This window comes from Calidris pugnax, unplaced genomic scaffold, assembly GCF_001431845.1.
Source record: "Calidris pugnax isolate Ruff unplaced genomic scaffold, ASM143184v1 scaffold317, whole genome shotgun sequence".
Lineage (NCBI taxonomy): Eukaryota > Metazoa > Chordata > Aves > Charadriiformes > Scolopacidae > Calidris > Calidris pugnax.
This window is the reverse complement of record NW_015091111.1, coordinates 1469209-1488023: the sequence shown is the minus strand read 5'-3', so window position 1 is coordinate 1488023 and position 18815 is coordinate 1469209. Positions and strand designations below refer to the sequence as shown.

At 46.6% G+C, this 18815-nt stretch overlaps 1 protein-coding gene across 3 annotated transcripts in view; it reads right to left on the bottom strand.

Annotated features, from left to right (window-relative positions):
• PSD3 (pleckstrin and Sec7 domain containing 3) overlaps window positions 1-18815 on the bottom strand; it is a 110140-nt gene that overhangs the window by 50055 nt on the left and 41270 nt on the right. For all 3 annotated transcript variants that reach the window (XM_014958125.1, XM_014958127.1, XM_014958126.1), the window contains 5 exons: window positions 18222-18428; window positions 18037-18117; window positions 14749-14861; window positions 12146-12204; window positions 8333-8422 (listed from right to left, as the gene is read on the bottom strand). In XM_014958125.1, coding sequence (XP_014813611.1) covers window positions 8333-8422; window positions 12146-12204; window positions 14749-14861; window positions 18037-18117; window positions 18222-18428 — 550 coding nt within the window. The remainder of the gene's footprint in view (window positions 1-8332; window positions 8423-12145; window positions 12205-14748; window positions 14862-18036; window positions 18118-18221; window positions 18429-18815) is intronic.

Below are 18815 nucleotides of genomic sequence, written 5' to 3'. Positions count from 1 at the left end.
GACTGATTTCTCTTACAATATGGAAAGTAATCCTTACAATGGAAAGCGATCAAATTACTATAGTCTAGAAAGCTATCCCATGTCAACTAGGCTATTGTAGCTGCATAAGCATGTGCTTTTAGACCACCTCAACCATGAAGCAAGGCACATGAACTCATAGCACCAGAAAAACATGAGCTTTGCTCATATGTCCCTATGAGGGCAACTGAAACCTGTATATTTTACTTTACAAGAGAAGCAGGCTAAAAGCACATCAAAAACCAGCTGGCTTGTGGTCACCAACACAAGTCCTGCTTACTGACTTTTTATATCAGCAAGCCCCTAAAAGCGAGCAGAGTGAGAAAACCATATTGGCTGGTGAAAGACCAAATCAATCCTGGTATCACTATACCTCTCTGGGATCCATGCTGTACCTTGAGCCAAAAGAAACCACTCCTGAGATAAGTGTCCTGCTGAGAATGGTGGGAGACCACCTCTTTGATAATAACAGGGATGCAAAGAACCCATGCCCCTTTTATCCTGATTAGCATTGCAAGTGAAGAGATGGCATCACCCATCTTCATTTTCCTTGCAGCATTATCTGAAAAACAGCTCTGTATCACAGACTAGCTGTTGTGTTTCCTGGCAAAGCACCATAGTCTCCAAGCAAAAAAGTTTCTCCTCTTGCATACCTTCTTTTAGGAACTACCATCTAATGCCAACAGGGCTGACAGAAACTAAGTGAGCCACATAGTAAGCACCAACTAACACAGACCACCAAGTTCCTTAAGCTAAAGCTGCCAAATGCAGCTTCAGAAAACCACAGCACCTTGAGCAAATCCATAAAAGCACCAAAACCCTAAAATTCCGCACAGCTGTGACAAAAACCCACAGGGAAGTGAACCAAGCACTGGTGCAAAGCCCACCAACTCTCTCAGATAGCTGCAAACAATCCCTGCTTCTGTTCCTCCACAGAGTCAACATCACTGAAATAAACCCCATGCCACCCAGCACTCCCCCAAAGATGTGCATAAAAAGAGAAAACCAACTACCCTTCAATGTTTCCCTCTGATTCAGACAGGAAACACAACAACAACAAAAAGGAAAAGGGGGAAGGAAAAAAGGGAATTCAGGCCACGCTGAGAACCACACGGGTTTCATGTGGGTGTCACCTGCACTTGCAAGCATTGCACCATGGAAGCAGCAGCTCCATGGGGGAAAACAGGCATAAACTTTGACATCCCTTTCCTCCACAAATGCATGTACCTATGAAGCAATGGTCAGCTATCTTGTCCCAAAAGCAGGAGAAATCCTTTCTAACTGTCATGACTCTCGACAGAACCCATCTGTCAGCAGAGCAGAAAATAGGTGGCTTACATTTTCCCCATGTTTGTACCAGGATCTTACAAATACTTCATCACTCAAGGAAGCATGACCTCAGAAGGAAACTAAATGTTCCATGTAACATCATAGGAAAGGAGGAAAAAACCAAAATAACCAAAATTTAAGGAGCAACCAAGTACTCTTGCTTGAAAGAAAACAGTGTAACTCAGTCCCAGAGAGAATAGTCCAATGTCAGTTGGAAAGTGGGGTGACAAACAGAAGGAAGGAGTATCAAAGATTTACACAGCAATAATTCTAAAACTGGTGGAAGCAATGTTTTCTCCTCTTCTCTCTTTTTATAAAAAAAAAAAAAAATGGTATAAATTATATTCCTACTCCTCCTTCCCTCGTGTTGCAGCACAGAACTTAAATTTCAAGCAGATCAGTGGGTGGAAGATCAAAGAATGTTTTTCAGAATTTGTTTTCTACCTACATGGAGGTGGGAGTAATATGTCATAGGGACCAAAATGTATGTGTGACATTGTATTAGAGATTTCCCAGCTCGAAAAGAGCCCAGAATTCCTCCTTTAAAGTGGCAGAGCGCATCATTCCTGGAGACTACCAGTCTGTATCCTCCACACTGACAGTACAGTAAATAGGAAGCTCTGAATGGTGACACTCATCCTCGGGAGCTGCTAAGCATTTTAGTTAAACCAGGGGACTACTGACAGCCTTGGCTATCTGACAAGCTAGATAAGCTAAACATCAAATGATTCACTTGCCTGGTCAACCTGGACAAGACACTATGGAGACCTTGCCTCCACAGATGAAAATTAAACCCCTAAACATTCATTAAGAGCCTAGTATTGAGCCACGTAATTGCAGCTAGTAGTAATGGAAATTCTTAGCTGACTCTGCTTGGGTTTCACTCCTTGCTGACACAAAAGCCCGGTGGGCTAGGTGAGATCTTCTGAATAACAATCGGAAAGCAAAGGGATAAAAGGTTGGAGGAGCAAAAATAATCCAGAGAAATGCACATATGAAAGCAGAAACAGGCCCACGTTGTTATTGCTGCTTCCTAGCAAGATAAGCATTCCCTAGTACTGCCCCTAGACCACCCAGAGGAAATCTCATTCCTGCATCACCATTACAAAATGTTACGTTCTAAGCCTTTTCTAATGTTCTAATTTCCCTGCTCATGGACAGAGAGATGGTGGAGAGCATTAGGCTTTTGCTACTATCTTACATTGTTTTCCTTGACACAACACCTGGGCTTATTTGACTTGAGAAAAGCGCATGGATTTCAGAATTTTTTCATTTTATATGCACTGAAAAAAGTTCCCGGAACACAAAAAGAAAATACATTTGCATTTCAACAGGGCAGGGGTGTGTCAGAACCTCCGTTACTCTTGGGACCCACAGCAATGCACGCACTATCATAACCTGATTTTATTCACAGTTCTGCACAGGCCTGCTTTCCCTGGTTATTACTCTTAGACAGGACAAGCCCAGAAATTGCAAGCCAAAGGAAGCAAAGGTTATCACAGCAGGAAAGTCCTCACTGGGGATGGAGGAAAGCAAAGACAAGCTGGGTGTTCCCTTCAGTCGCTATGGCTCTGTGGCTCTTCAGAGAGTGAAAGGAAAGTATGCTTTTGCAAACAACTGTTTAAGACAAGGATTAATGGTTTTATCCTGCGTTCCCTGACTTTTATACTGCCAGATTAGACTCTGTTGTCTCCTAGCAGCTGAAAGGGACCTTCAGTAACAGATCTTTCATTTCAAACAGAGAAGAAATGGCTGCCTCAGAAACATTATCCCAAGAGAAATATTTTTAACAGGAAAAACTTCATTTGGGGGGAGAAACAAGGAGGCAAGTTCTCCTTCTGCTGAGCAGTGCCGTGGCTTCTTTAGTGGAGCAGAGACAGTTGGTGCCCTCTGCCCCCCTCCTCTGCCCTCAGCCGCAGGGAGCTCCAGCAGTCAATGCTGTTCTCCAGGGGCCCTTCTGTCACACTGCCACAGGCTCCCCTCTCCCCAAATCCATCAGGCTCCCGTCCCCATTCAGCAGTAGCAGGAAGGTGGGAATTCCTTGCCGAAGAGCCTCAGCCATGAAATGCAGGAAGTGTGGAAACTGCAGATGAGAGCAATTAGGGTGTACACAGCAGTCTGATTAGTGTGATTTCCTCTGAGTAAATGGGGGGGAAGGGGGGAGGTTAGCCACCTGATGCTCACTCCCTTCTCTCCGCTAAATACCTGAAGTGACTGGAATGGATGAAACAAGATGCCAGTAATTCTCTTTAAATTGAGTGTTTACTTTGCATGGCTTTTAAAGGAAAAAAACTGGGGAAAAAAAAAAAAAAAAAAAAGAAGAGAGGAGGTAGAAAGACAGCGGCAAAAATAATAATATCCTTAATTAAAGCGCAGGGAACTGACAGCAAAATGAGATAAACCCTACCTTGCAGCTTCTATAGGAAATTGCATATCCCAGCAATCCTGATCAAGAATTCAGATCATTTAGGAAATTAAGGGGGACTGGTTCTTCAGAAGAGTTCAGCACCAGCAACTCCCACTTAATTTGGTCACTTCATTACAGTGCTTCTCCCGGAGATAAGGCATAGGCAAAAAACAGCCTTTGAGAAAAAGCAGATCTTTTACTCAGGACTGACTTATCTCCATCAGCAGTCCCTGCCAGGATGGCTCTAGCCAGGTCCCTGTAGAGCATCCCAGGTCCCTCAGCACGATGGAGAGGCTACCTGACAGCATCATGGGTCAGCAAAGAGCTACCACCTCCTACCAGGAGACACACAGCCAAGCACAGCACCCTCACACCCAGTGTTCATGTCATGGGGCAACACAGAGTCAGCCCACGTCAGAGGTTGGGTGATGCCCTTGACTCCATGAATGAGGTACCTCGTATACTGCAGATGCATTTACTTATGCAGGACAATATGGGCAGGTGGTACTTAGCACACTGCCTAATGACAGAGTAGCCTTCCCAAGATGCTGCCTAACAAAAGCAGGGATCCATTTCCTCAGAGGTGACTCCTTGCAGGCTCTCTGTGGGCCAGGGAAGATGTTTTCTTTCCTTGCAATAAGAAAGGCCTTGTCACTGCCACCTTGCACGGGCAGAGTCTCACACACCTTGCCACAAGCTGACCACAGGGAGACACAATGGTCACTTCATTTATGGGGACCACACCGCCTATAGGAAATGAAGCAACCGTGCATGGCCAAAATTAGGCTCTTTCCAAGCCTCCTTTCCGCCTCCTCTTCTCGTTCCAGACAATCTCATGAAGCCCAGCTTTGAAGAAGCCTATAGTCAATAATGCAAACCCAGAGTGTTATCAGTGAGGACGGTATCAATGCACCAGATTAAAGCCGGTGTGAGCACAGGAGGAAGGAACCAGCCTGCAGATGAACTGCTCCTACACTGTAGTCATGAGGTTCCTGACATCGCTACGGACTGATGCCATCTCCCGTCCAAGCAGGGAGACCTTAGCCATGGCCTCCCTTTCTACAGGACTAAACGAACAATGATTCTCTTAGGCTAACAACCACCTGCAGCACCTAATCCAGGATGTCAGGTACATCCGCTCTGAGGAGATGAGCACTGCAGTGCTGGGTGCCTTTGTCTCTCTCAGTCCCTGTAAACCTGTCACTCATCCCCCACCCGTAAACGCTGGTAAATGTGTGATTCACTGTGAGCCTTAGGAGCGAGCACTGAGCCCATCCACAGCAGAGTACTGCTGCACTAACTAAAACATGGGCTGTCACAACTCTTGGTATTTAGCACTCCGCTCCAGGGCTTCAGCTCACCAGGAAAAAGGGACTTTTGCTACAGGGAAGTATAAGATCAAAGCTGAAATTCATGACCACCTCGTCTGATCACAGCTTGATACAATACAAAAATGTGTGCTTGGAGTGTGACAACTCAGTCAAAGTTTTCTTGCCTTTGAGAAATTTCACTTTCAGTAACTTTAATCTGCTTGGATTTAGCAGACCTGACTCACTTTCTACACCAGACAGACCCACAGAGATAGATGCTCCTGATTTACAACAGAGAAGAGAATCAGAGCTCGGGATACTGGTTCCTATTTACAGGGAATTTGCCCCAGTTTGAAGGTATACTAGAACCCTGCATGAAGTATAAACCACTGCTCTCAGGTCAGCATGCACTGACAGTACAGAACTGGAAAGCAGGCTACTGTCTCCATGTCTACTCTTTACTAGTAGCCAGTGGCAGATTAACGGGATGTGTGACAGACGGTTGAACCGGAGCTAACACGGAATAAAAGTGAAGGTACATCTATCTGCCCACCTGGCAAAGTACTAAATAAATGAATACTGTGAGCAGATCCCATGGGGAGAACCATGCTTTTAATCACAGTTTGGTGTATTTGCGTTTATGGGTCCCGACTGTAAAAGCAACCTCAGATCTGACAAAAGGAATGAGGAAGAAGGAAGAGATGAGTTTTTGTGCAGATGGGTGTACAAAAGAAAAACTCTTTTCAGTGTTAATGAACACAGAGAAGGACACACGGTAAGCAAACTCATACTAGCATTTCTCATTTCTCTCTCTAGCCAGAGTAAAATCTCTGTTCTCAAAGCACTATCAGTGACACACCGGGAATCACATCCTGAAGGCCTTATGGTGTTTACCAAAGCATCCTTATTGTTGGGAAAAAACTTAATAAAACAAAGCTCCCTCATAGAAGTGGAAAGGAGCAATCAGATCTCACATCAGAAGTTTTCTGAGGCTGATCACACAGAAGACAGAAGTGTCCCTCCTCACATGTTGACGTCTGACCCTTGAAGGGTTATTTTCCTATCCAGACAAACCAAACGCTCCAGTCCACACTCTGCATTCAGTAGCAATAAGGTTAATGGGATTGACTGAAGGTAATGTTTGATTTCTGCCTGTTTGGTGAGAGTCCTGGATAGCCCGAGCAGTATTTACAGCCCTGACTCTGTGAACTGGATCCAGAGTAGATGCTGCAGAGAGCTTCCCAAGCGCTGGGTGAACACTGCCTGCAAAGATGTAAGCGCTTGCTACAACAACCTCCCCTCCTTTCCCTTCCAGCACCACTCAGCTTTGCTCTGGGACTCAGCAGAGTTGCAGAGCTTCACACAGGGGTGCAGAAGAGCCACGAGGGGAAAACAGAAAGACCTGCAAGGCAGAAAACCCCATTAGCTTCCCCTGGAGTCTGCACTGTTGAGCAGTGCCTCACTCCCACAGGGACACACTGCCACCCTGTGGAAACCGTCCTTCCTCTCCCAGGCGGCTGGGGAAGGATGCGGGGAGATGGCTCACAGCCTCACCACTGCTCATTAGTTACACTGCTAATGCACCAGCAAGCCATATGCACTTTGGCGCTGTGCTGTAGGAGGGCTCTGCAAATTTAATTTATTGAGACTAATGCAAATTTAATTTCTGCTAAGTCTTTGTAATCACATATCTAGTGGCAAGGTGGCTGCTGCGGACACAGTGATGTAGCTACTGAAATGCAGTTACTGCCGCTGACTCCACTCCCCTCCACTGATAAATTAAAACAGCAAGGGGCAGATCAACAGCAAATCTTTAGATAAGCCAGATGAGAAACTGAGGTGGAGTGCCACTTCTGTCCCCAAGGCATAGGGCAGCACGCAGAAAAGGACAGAAATCCTCAAAGAGGCAGGACACCGAGAGCAGTTACCTCCATCCTGCTACATCCAAAAAATCCCAAGCCCAGTCCTCACTTTGGGTGGGCTGGCGAAGAGCCAGGCACACCTTAGCATTAGCAGGTCAGTGCTAAACACCAAGATACAGCCCCAACTGCGTAATTCTGTCAGCAGGAAAATAAACAGCAGGTGAGCACCAGTGGAAGTCTCTCATCAGTACACTCAGAAGGTTATTTAAACACAGTCTGGAGACCTATTTATTCAATAAGGGCTGTAATTACCCTGCAAATTAATCTAAACACATCTCTCTATGGCAGAGTGATAAATGAGATTCCTTGGGAAAAAAAATATTAAATGTTGCTGCTGACAGATGAATACTCTGTATCCAGATTTAAAAAATAAAGACATTACATCTGAAAATGAGGGTGTTGAGTCTATATTCCTAACTCTTTAGTAAGAACTGAGGCAGGAGGTTTTTGAGCAATAAAAAGCTCTCCGAAGAGGCTGGAGAAACTGAAGAAACTACCAATACTGGAAAACAAAATCTGCCACTTGTAACTATGCGGGTACATCTGCATTTCACAATGCGCCTGACACAAAACACACAGAAAACACAGCAATTCTTTTGATTTACTTCAGTAGGCTTTCGGTCAGCTCTTAGATGCAGCAACCTCTCGCTTTTATTTTCATTACCAAAAAAAAAATGATGAACTCTAGTGTACGCGCTCCTCTCTTCATTCAAACAGACTGCTGTTTCATGCCAGCAATCAGGCAGAAGAGAAATGAAACATTCTCATTATTATTGACAATAAAACAAGATTCGTCCTGCTTAGTCTCTTTCCTTGTTCTTCACATTTAACTCCTGGCACAAACTTAATGAACAAAACCTGAAGAAAAGCAGCCTGTGCCAGACAACACATTGTAATCTGAAATTACATCTCCTACTCTAATGTGAAAACCCCAAAGCACCTTTGATGAAAAAACACACACGCCTTCCAGATACGCAGAGCTCGGGATTAGTCCTTACATATTCAATAGTCATAATCAACCGGCTGCTTCTGTCCACTTTAATCAGGAAACAGCACTCTGGGACAGCATGCCTGCATGAGCTTATGAGACACTCGACTCTGGAGCCAGCCCCACCAGTGTTCAGCCTCCCCTCTCCATCCTGCAGAGAGTTTCGATCACAGTCAAGTGAAGGCAAGAGGGAAAACAACAGCATAAACACTGTACATATTATATATGTTCTAGGAGGAGAAGCATGCCCATTGCTTGTCCTGTTTGACAATTAGATTCAGAAAATGCAAGCAGAGTGTTCTCTTTTGAACCATCTCTCACTAAAAGCAAAACCGATGTTCTGCAGTTTATTCCTTACCTTTAACAGCCCTTTCGGGAAGTCTTTGCCATCATTCATCCCCTGGAGGTTAGCAATGAACTCTTGGCAGGTCATCTTTTTCCCAATGTTCTGGAAGAGATGGCAGAAAAATACAGTATCATATACATGCTGCTTTCCAAAATGACATAAATAAGCAACATCAGATAAATTGCATTTCCCTGCTATCACTTAAGTCCAAGGCAGGCAGCACTAAGAAGGCATTCCCAAGCTTACTCAGAGACAAGCATTCTGGTATGATTATAGTTAGGAAAGGGAATGTCCATTTGGACCCCAAGCACCATACACCCATCAAAAAAGAAAAAGAGCTGTACAGTGGAGGATACTGAAGAGAGTGATGATGAAGCGCTCTAATATCTGCATGGTCCCTTACACCTTCATACCTCTAGAGACTCTACCAGCCTCTGATGGAAAAGCTCTACCTGATGCTCCTGTGGGACATAAGGAAACAGCCAAATGAGCCCCTTTCCAGACCTCTCTCTTACAATTTCCTATGCCCCCTTCCAACAGCAACAGCCCTGAGTTGCATTAAGATGCCCAGGAGCATCTACCTTTTTTACATTCTACCTTTTCTGATTCACAGGCTGAGGTTGCCTTCACACTTCCATAGGATTCTATTTTTGTGCTCTTTCTGTCCGTTTCCCAGACTGAAAGTTGCCCAACTGAGCCACCAACTGGAAAGGAACAGCTATGTTCATACAGGACTCAAACTGCTCTATTTGAACGCTTGAGACTGCCCTAAACTGCTCTTGGATCCCAGTCCTCATCATCCCTCAGAGAAGGTGTCTGCACTTGGTACCCTAGGTGCCAGAAGTCCCACACTTGGCTGCGGGAAGCTTTGTGAGCAGGCAGCAATGACAACACTGAAGTGGTGTACAAGGCACCCAGAGAGATTTGAGGAAAGGGAAGTAGCCTGGGATGAGCTGCAAGACATAGTAAAGCCAGAAGGAAAACAGGGCCCTGTGATGACCATGGTATCTTTGGGGATGTCACTGCTGCCAGTTAGGAGAAGGGGGTGAAGACAACTTCCCTACGGTCAGGGTATGCCCTGGCTGCAGAAATACAGTGGAAGAGCTTTGTGGACAGACAGTGACTTGTGTTAGAAGCAAGAGCCCAAATTAACACAGGAGTGGAGCCCAAAGAAGGGCACCAGTCAGTAATACAGGCCATTCAATGTTACAGTTGCAAGACAGCTTGGACTGCACACCTTCTACTTCCCTTCCATAATGTATGATGAGGGAGACATGGAAAACCAGCAAACCTTGACCGTCAGCCTCATCTAGCCACAAAGGAAGATCCTGCAGCACAGACAAGCAGAAAGAAGGCAGGCAGGAACACTGCCTTCCACAAGAGAGGAGATACTTCTGGAGGGGCATATGATGCACTGCTTCCCACATCATGAAGGCTCCTGACAACACAGTCTGGCTGTAACCCTCTCTCTGGTTGCTAAGCTTGCAGAATACAGCTCATAATTGCAGTCTTTGGGTAAAGGCTAGAGCTGTTCTTCTAGACTTGCAAATGTTTTCTCCCTGCGACAGACTTGAGCCTGTTCCTGTTTGTTTCCTCCATGCGGCAGTTTGCAGCTTCCCCACAACAGCAGTGTGGCTTATGTCACCCACTGAGATAACTGGCATTGCAGACAAATTGCTCCAGGACCGAAGCTAACATCTCCATCAGTGCCACACAGCTTCCAGAAGATGTGCCTGGCAGTCTAGAGATACCTTAAAAGTCTCTACCACCACAGTCCGGGTGATGACCTCCCTGCAAAGAAGTGAACATGCATCTCCAAGACACAGCTAGCAAAAATGAGTTAGTTTAAAGGATAATGACATGTGGCAAGGCAGGGATAAGTAATGGGATAAGAGTTTGTCTACAAGAGTTAAGGGAAAGTGTGAAGGCAGAGCAGCTGCACAACAGCCCTACAAGCAGTTGAGCTTATTGTGAAATAAAAGAGTCTGCACTTATGATCAGTATGTCAGCAACAAACAGAGCTCAGTGTAGACAAGCTCTGTGACTCATTTGCTTCCTGCTCTAGCAGAATCATGCAAAGGATGGGTTAGAGCATTATCTTTGTTAGGAAACAGGCAATTAGTGTATATCTACAAGGGGCTGCATTCCAAGGCAAAAAAGCCCAACTTACCACCTATGTGGAAAAATGCAAAGCAATAAGAGGAAGATCAAAATTACAGGAAAGCAGGAGGGGAGTGGGGAGGTGGGGGGAGAGAGGGAGAGAGGAGACACATGCAGGAGTCTGGCAAGTATTACAGCTGCGCACATGTAACAACACACTAACGATTGCCAGTAGGATAAGCCTCCAAAGTCACACACAGCAACAGCCAGAGTCATCCTAGCTTCAGCTGCAAACCAGCAGCAGCAACGATGGGGCAGATCCAAATCATTTACTCAAGTACCTAATGAAGACAGTAGGGCCCACTAAAGCATCACAGGGAGCAACAGGAAATGTGGAAATGCTGTCAGGATGATGCTCAACCATTTAGTCTCCCTCCCTGGACTGCAAGGCCAGACAGGCTGGAGACCAGGTGCCCCAGGCTGCTATTGCTCTGGGGAACAGGGTACCTGTGCAGGTGGTTCCAGGTGTGCTCAAGAGAAGCCATGTATGCTAAAAGGCACATCGGGGCACGTTCCCTTACCTTTGCTCACCCTCCCATGTGACTGACACACTCCTCAGTCAGAGAAGGCTCAGCCTTCATAGAAAAAATTCTTCACAACTCCCTTCCCCCTCACATTTCTACAATTTTCAGACAAAGGCGTTCAATTAATAGGAGGTGGGCGTCAAAACCCCTGCGGAACCACACACAAGCCTTGGCTTCATTACCTGCACCCACCGCAGAGCAGCACCCACAGGGGCCAAGCAGCCCTTGGAGACCAACCCAAGGCACTTCCACCTCCTCCTGCCCAATGCACCACGCTTGCTGCAAAAGAGCTCCCAACTGAGGCCCTCCTGGAAGAGCCCTTGGCAGTGCAGTGGAGAGTTTCAGCCAGAGAGAAGCCCCAAAGCCACTTGGCTGAAGCCCCTGCTTCTGCATACTATCATGACATGCTCCCTGTGTTTTTCCCCTCCATCCTGACTCCAGGATAGAGGAAGTCTCCTATCAGCCTGCAAATACCATACATAGCAGACGTACTACACCATGAGTGCTGAAATACATGTCCTAGGGCTGCTGGCATCCTGTACCAGTGTGACTAAGAGGGCTGAAACTGGAATACTATTTCCCCTGGGCAAGCAGTGGAGAGACCTGCAGTGGGGCAACACAGTGCTCCCACTCAGGATGCCCGTGTTCCCCCCCTGCTCTCTTGGCTCTGAGCACACTTGTCATTACCCTGGCTGAGCAGAACCCTGGTTCCACTGGATCTCCCCCTGCCACTGGATGCCTGCGAATATCACCTTCCCCTTGTGACCCTTCCACCAATTCTTCAGCTCCCTCCTTTCTTCTGCCTTCCCAAATGTTTTTACACTCTGGAAAAGGGAAGCCAATCCCAACCACAGCTTCCTGGCCAGGGCCAGCTGCTGTAACCAGGGAAGGGTGGGAAGCATACCAGAAAGACAGGGGCCTGAGGACAAGGAGCGTCCTCACACATTATGGCAAAACCAGGCACAACGCCAGGCTTACATATCTGGGAAGCCCTGCCCAGGACAACAGCCTGGGAGTACAGTCTTCTCACTGCTGTCTGTAAGGGTGCAGGCCACCAGCCAGGGGACTCTGCTGCCAGAAGACCACCCCCTGCAAGCACGGTGTCAATAGGGGCAGTCTACACAAAGCTGTGCATACTCACGTGGCCATGCAGGTCTGTGTTCAGCAGCATCATGGCACATGTGAGACAGTGAACTCCATCTGCAGAAAGAGACAAAACCAGAGTTACATGCAAGCCCCCAACTGGACCTTCAAGAACAGCTAAAACTGAGCCTCATAGCCTAATTGAGTCTGTTCCCTTAATAAGAATCTGTTTTATCAAGAAATACACATAATTAAATAAATGAACAGTGAGGTCATCCCGCAGCTGCCAAGCCAGAACAGCCTTTCTTTCATCTCTTAATGACTGTCAAAACTTATCTTGCAGCACCCATGGATGAGGGAAACTAGACAGGAAACCACACTGTCACCCTTTGCTTGCTAATACCAATACCATAGCCTGAATCAACTCCCTCTTCTTCATTTATTTCAGGGCAGAAAGGGAACAGTAAAATAGGCCCATTCTTGTGTGCAGCATGGATATACCACATTATCTGGTTTCCCTCCCCCCCTGGCCCATTCAGGGCTCAATTAGGCTGAGTTTTGGAGAATTTCAGTCAGCTATTTACACTGCGTTGGCTCCAGATTGGATAGTGTGCTCCAGCAATTTCTAAGGTGGTCCTGTTGCAAAAATCCTCAACAATGAGCCAGAAGAGACAGATTGTATCTGTAGCTATACCCCTGAAGACACTGTGACAGACTTGGGAAAGTCAGTGTAGACTGTCATTTGCAACAGTGGACACCAATTTCATATTCATCACTTTCCAGGCACTCCTTTCAAAACCCTGAATGTATTGGCTGTGCACAAATCCAGACAAAGGTGACAGTGCCCATAGTGCTATTTATCACCTCTGAAAATCCAAATGCCTCTAGCCAGCTTCCAAACATTAGGAAAAGTATTTTCTCCATTCTCTTGTTCATAAACTCATCGTGCCACCTTCTCTTCTCTCACAGGGGTGTCAAAGACACAGACTTATTTATGAGACATGCACACATTGCAGGGAGATGCACGTAAAAACCAACTCCAGATAATGACCACACACAGATCGCTCTGTGCTGTGAATGAAAAGGAGTAAGGGATGAGGACAAATATATCTCTCATTCAATGTGATTATCATGGGCTTAAATCCATGCAAGATGAAGCCATTACAAAGGGATGCCCCCCAAGGTAAGGACCATGTTTTCTTAAGATGATTGTACAGGCCCCAGTACTCACCAAACTGCAGCACAGCATGAAATGCGAGAACTATTATCACTAGCCTTAGTAAGTCTGAAGCTGCTTGAATCTGGGGCTGTGGTGCTTCAGTTCAGGTCTATGCATTTCTCTAGAGAGAAACTCTCTCATTTCTAAACTGCAAATGCATCCAGAGGATGGAAAAGGGAAAGGGGAAAATGGAATCCTGGATTTCCACCTGGAACAACCACCATACTTCTGCAGTGTAGGACTCCATTACTGACAGTAGAAATACAGCATCAAAATTAAGTAGAAAGCTGGGCAAAGTCTGCAGGGCTCACTTTAATCTAAATGTTTACTCGGGCTCAGAAGTGGCAATGTCCCTCCTGCACTCTAGAGTAAGGCTGCCACATCAACATGCAAGTCATTATTGCAACCTGGACATGACACACTTGTTCTACCTGACTGTCTGTGGTGTACTGAAACAAGAAAGGCATTAGGAAGAGGACAGAAATAGCATGGGAGCAAATCCTGTCTTACTGCTACCTATTCCCCTCCCTGGCATGCCAGCCAGTAAAGCCCAACAGGCGCAAAGTGCACAAACATCACCTCACTGCAACCGCGGCAGGTCATAAAGCAAGGGGTAAGGACGTGTGGCAGTACCTCCATGTGTAGCAGCTCCTTCTCACTTACACTTGAGACTAAAGGCACAGTTTAGCCTGTGTTTATTTTCTCTCTTGCCCTCCTCCCCTTTCTCAGCGTGTGATCAGCCCGTGCTGCAATCGGAGGGCCACATGCCTCTGCTGGCGTGGCCGGCTGAATGCAGCAGCTATGCCAGCGGACACTTTGTCCTCTTCTCCAATGCCAACTTTCTCAGGTTTGATCCGTGTGCTTGTTTGTTTCCCCCATCCATTTCCAAAATGACTGAAAACATTGGCAAGGAGGCAGCACTCCAACTGATGTTAGCTAGTCGAGATGAAACCATGCCAGGGTCTGGATACAGCACCCAAAATTCACCCCCACAACTGGCAAGAACTGGCATGCCTGCTGCCAGTGCATGCAGAGAGACAAGCACTGAATGGAGCACAGAAAGCGAACAGCTTCTTTTCCACCTGAAATGGGACCAGTTCTCATCCATGTGTGTAGCTAGAGTACAGGTACCCACACATGCTGGAAGTCAATGAGAAACCACAAGTTAGGGTATTCAAATTTAGAGATGCTACAACTGAGGCTCTGCACTGAGAAGGTCTAAACACCTTTCCTAATTGGGGATAGATACAAATTTTTACTGCCTTACCATGATTATGCACGGAGAACATGTAGGGTTTCAGTGCTCACCACAAACAGTCTCTAAAACGTGACATGGCAGTTACACACCTTCAGTTCCCAGGTACGCACCACACATGCTATTGAAGGCAAGAATGAAGGAAGAGGGAGACAACTAAAGACATTCACATCAGAAACAAAGTTACCTTGAGAAGAAATGGTGTTTGGGTTGCACTGGTAGTATCTGCTGGAGAAGTGGATTAAAACTCTCTCACGTTCCTGAGTTTCTCCAATAAGTGAAAAGGCTTTAAAGAAAGTCCTAAAAGAAGAGCAGAAGGTGGTGAAATTAAACTCATAAATTATTTTGGTTTTTTGACTCACACAGCGCACAGAGCAAAATACACTTCAGAGCAAAGGAGTACATAAGCACACACCAGATATTTGGTTCCAAGAAGCCTTTCTAGGAAAACTGATTATTATCCCATGTGCGGTTGATCTCAACATTATAGTAAATGAAACAGAAGTTAAATTACCACTGGAATCAGCCATGGAATATACAAACTAATAAGCGATTACACCATTTGAAAGAGCTGTTCTTACTTTTAATGTTTTCATTTTCTTTGGGGAAGGAACTGGAGCAGGTGTTGTTTATGCATGACAGATATCCAGCGTGTTCTCCGTCCTTTTCTAATTGTCTGTCACCCCTGCACATTTTAACTTTACTTTCATCAGTATTCCCATCCAAAGCAGAGGAGCTACTCCAGGCGGTGTAGTCAAGCAGCTGCACTGCAGACTCAGAACCCACATTAAATGTGCAGTCCTCCTTCTGGAGAGTCACCCAACAGAGTGGCCAGGACCACACCAGTCTCCTTGCAGGAGGCAGTGTGACTACCTGACCTGCAGAAACATCTGGGGAAGAGGAAGAAGAGTCTCAACAGCTCCCACTGAGCGCCAACAACAGGATGAGCAACCTAGACCTCCTGGGTTCCTGCTCATGACAGTCCGGGGCACAGATCTGGTGCACACTGTGGAATGCTCATTAGACACACGCAGCAAGCCTCTGCAGAGAGGTGGGACACATATAATTCTTTGACTTTTCATTCAACAATTAACCGCCCCTCCTTTTAACCATGCTGCTATTCTTCCTGCTAGAAAAACTCAGAGCCTCACAGCCAAAGAAGAACTTCTGCACTTCCCAAAACCCCCACACCCTGGAGCCAACAGATGACCTCAGCAGTATCGGCCTACTCTCAGGACGATTCTAAGATTGTCAGGACGCTTCTAAGAAAAGCCTGAAAACACAAGTCTTCTGGGTCCGAAGAAAGACAGCATACAAAATGAGTGCCTAATAGTCAAATTTTAAATATCCCATGAGACTGAAACTAACACCAGATCTGTGAGGCGTGGAATATGTTGCTGGAACATTCACATCTACCTAGCCTGGACGAATAAACATTAATTTTTTCTCTTTGATGTAAGGTCAGAAACGGGCTGTACTTGCAGCGTTCTCACACCCATATAGAGTGTGACCTGCCTGGTAATAACTTAATTTCACATGTAATGTATTGCAAATAACCCTATTCACAAGTAGATACAACTGAGACTTTGCAGAGTTTCATTTCCCTTCCTCATGCCCCCATGGCACATTTTGAGAACTACCCATCTTTCTTCCTTCTCCTCCTCCAGCCCAGGCTCTTTCCAGTAACACCCATGCCAGGCACCACCGACCTACACCCTCTCTACCTCTTCAGCACCTTTACCTCCCTGGAAGCCAGCTTGGAGAGGTAACTGATGAAACAACATTTGGTAAAGGCTACTGGTGCAAGATTCTGCCCACTGGGAGGACCATGATGGACCCTGAGAGGGGCTGGAGCAGTGGTTCTACCTCCTCTCCCTCCTGTGGTCCGGTGGAGGATGTGAGAGATGCACTCCAGAGATAAGTGGGCAATGTGGGTCCAGGGTGTGGAGGCAGAGCAGGACGATGAAATAACAATCCTTCCCATGTTCCAGACTTGCCACCAACGGTGACACGCACTGCACAACAGACTCCCACAGCCTGGCGGGGTAGCAGGGCCCGGGCTGCCGCCGTGAGCTCCAAAATGCTTAACAAACCACAGCTTGTCAGCAGGCCACCAGCAACAGGGTGGTTACCTCTTGCTCTCTGCAAGCATGAGGCAGCTTGCCTGGGCTCCCCCCTGCCTCGGGACGATGCTCTGTCCTCGGCCTTGGCTGTGCATGCAGGGCCTGCAGCCAGCAGTCGCTGTACCTACTCTGAAACCCCAGCAAACCACTGGTGTGTCTAGGTCCCACATGAGGCAGGGCATATTTTAGAGGTCATGACTATTAATATTAACAGGAGATCTACCGGGAGCAGAGACCTCTTAAATATGTGCCACAAAGCAATTAGGTGTTGGATTTCACAATTTGAAAGATGGGTATATTTAGCATCGTGCTTCAGGGCTGCTAAAACCCGGAAGGAGCAGGAGACCTCCCACCACCCTGGCTGCTCCTGCCCTGTGCTGAGCGGGTGCTCTGGCTCGGATCCGATCGCCCTGCCGTGGGAGCAGGCGGTCCACTCCTCCACTGATGCGCTTCCTTTCCTCCACCTCCAGCAGGCAGGACTCTGGGTTTTCCTTGGGATCCACCACAGTCTCCCGGAGTCAGACCCCTGGGAAATGCATTTGCAAGGGGACTGGCAAGTGACTGCGGGCCTCCTGGTTTCATACCAGCAGCAAAAAACAATAATCCACTTGAGTAACCTCAGCCAGATGATTTAAACCCACTTTGAACTCCTTTAAATACCAGAACGCCAGCAACCATGCTAACATGGTAGGCCACTACTACACAAACTTGGTGTTTTGCCCCCTAAGAAAAAAAAGTACTGAAAACAAACATCATTGAGGGCTAACTCCAGCATAAAAAAGTAAGGAAAATTGAAGGGCTGGGTTTTCAAATACCCACGCTGGCAGCTACCAAACTGTCAACAGCATTTTCCACATGGAAGCTTTTGCTGTTCTGCACATTTTTGGGTGCCTCAGAGAGACGTGGCAAGGCGGGCTGCTGAGCTATATCAAACTCCAGCCCTGACTTTGTGCACTGCAGCTGGGCAGAGCAAGCTCTACAAGGCATCAGCCAAAAAGTCTGTGCAGCTCAGTTGTGAGCAGCACCTTCATTCCCCAGCAGCATCTATCAGACTAAAGTCTCCTGTTTACTGAGTGACTGGTTATTTTTCTCTGTCTCCTCTGAGTCAAGGACCATCTCTAAACAGGTCTCCCAAAGCCTTCCCTCTCCAGGAAATGCCACCACTCCAACAGGACTCTGGAGTACGTCAGCAAGCCAAGCCAAACAGAAGAGAAAAGCTCTGTCCCAAAAACACGTCACATCCCTCTCTTCACCCTCTTAAGCCCCCACAGGGCAACCACTTCAATCAGGACAACACAGCAAACAGCACTAGTACCAACACAAGAACATAAGGTCAGCAAATGGGCATGTACCTGAGTGAGTAGTCCAGCGTCATGCCCGTGAAGTCAAAAAACTTAAGGTATTCTTCGGCCACAAGTTTGCTGAATTCATTGCTTTAAACAAACAGATAAATAAGTAAAGGTTATCATTCGAGAGTGAACCCCTCCAGAACCAGCAAGAAAATCAACATGGCCGAAGGCCTCATATCAGCACATACTTTTTACCCAAATGCTTTGCCACATCGGAGCGTTTGAATCTGTCCAGATGGTAGAGGCGCTTAGCCAGGCGCCTGGCTGCTTCCAAATTGCTGCTGCTGCCATTGCTGAGATCGTGGCCAAGGGCTCCGGTGGCATCTTTCTCCTGAAGTTCATTGCTCCCCATGGCAGCACTGGAGTCTAACACTGTATTCTGCAGCTCAGCATTGCTATGAGACAGAAAGAATATGGAAAGAAGAAAAAAAAAAAAGATGACATTACAGTTTCAAGAAGGATTCAATTCCTCTTAGAATAGAAGGCAATTAATGCTACAGAGGCAAGATTACACAATATAGCAATTTCCACTTAATTGACAGAACTGTATAGAACAGGAACATTTATTTAGCAGTCATCAGAGGTTAAGAGAGTTAAACATGGAGACCCAAATATGGGCTTTCCAGCCGAGAAACACATTCTGCTCTGCACTCACCTTCTGAGTCTGCTGAGTGTCCACAACTTGTGTTCACTTCACAGAGAGCTGTTTGCTATTACCAGCCTACAACTGCACCTGACAGCACTGGCTTCTCATTTGCTTCTTGCACTAGTATTTTTTAACC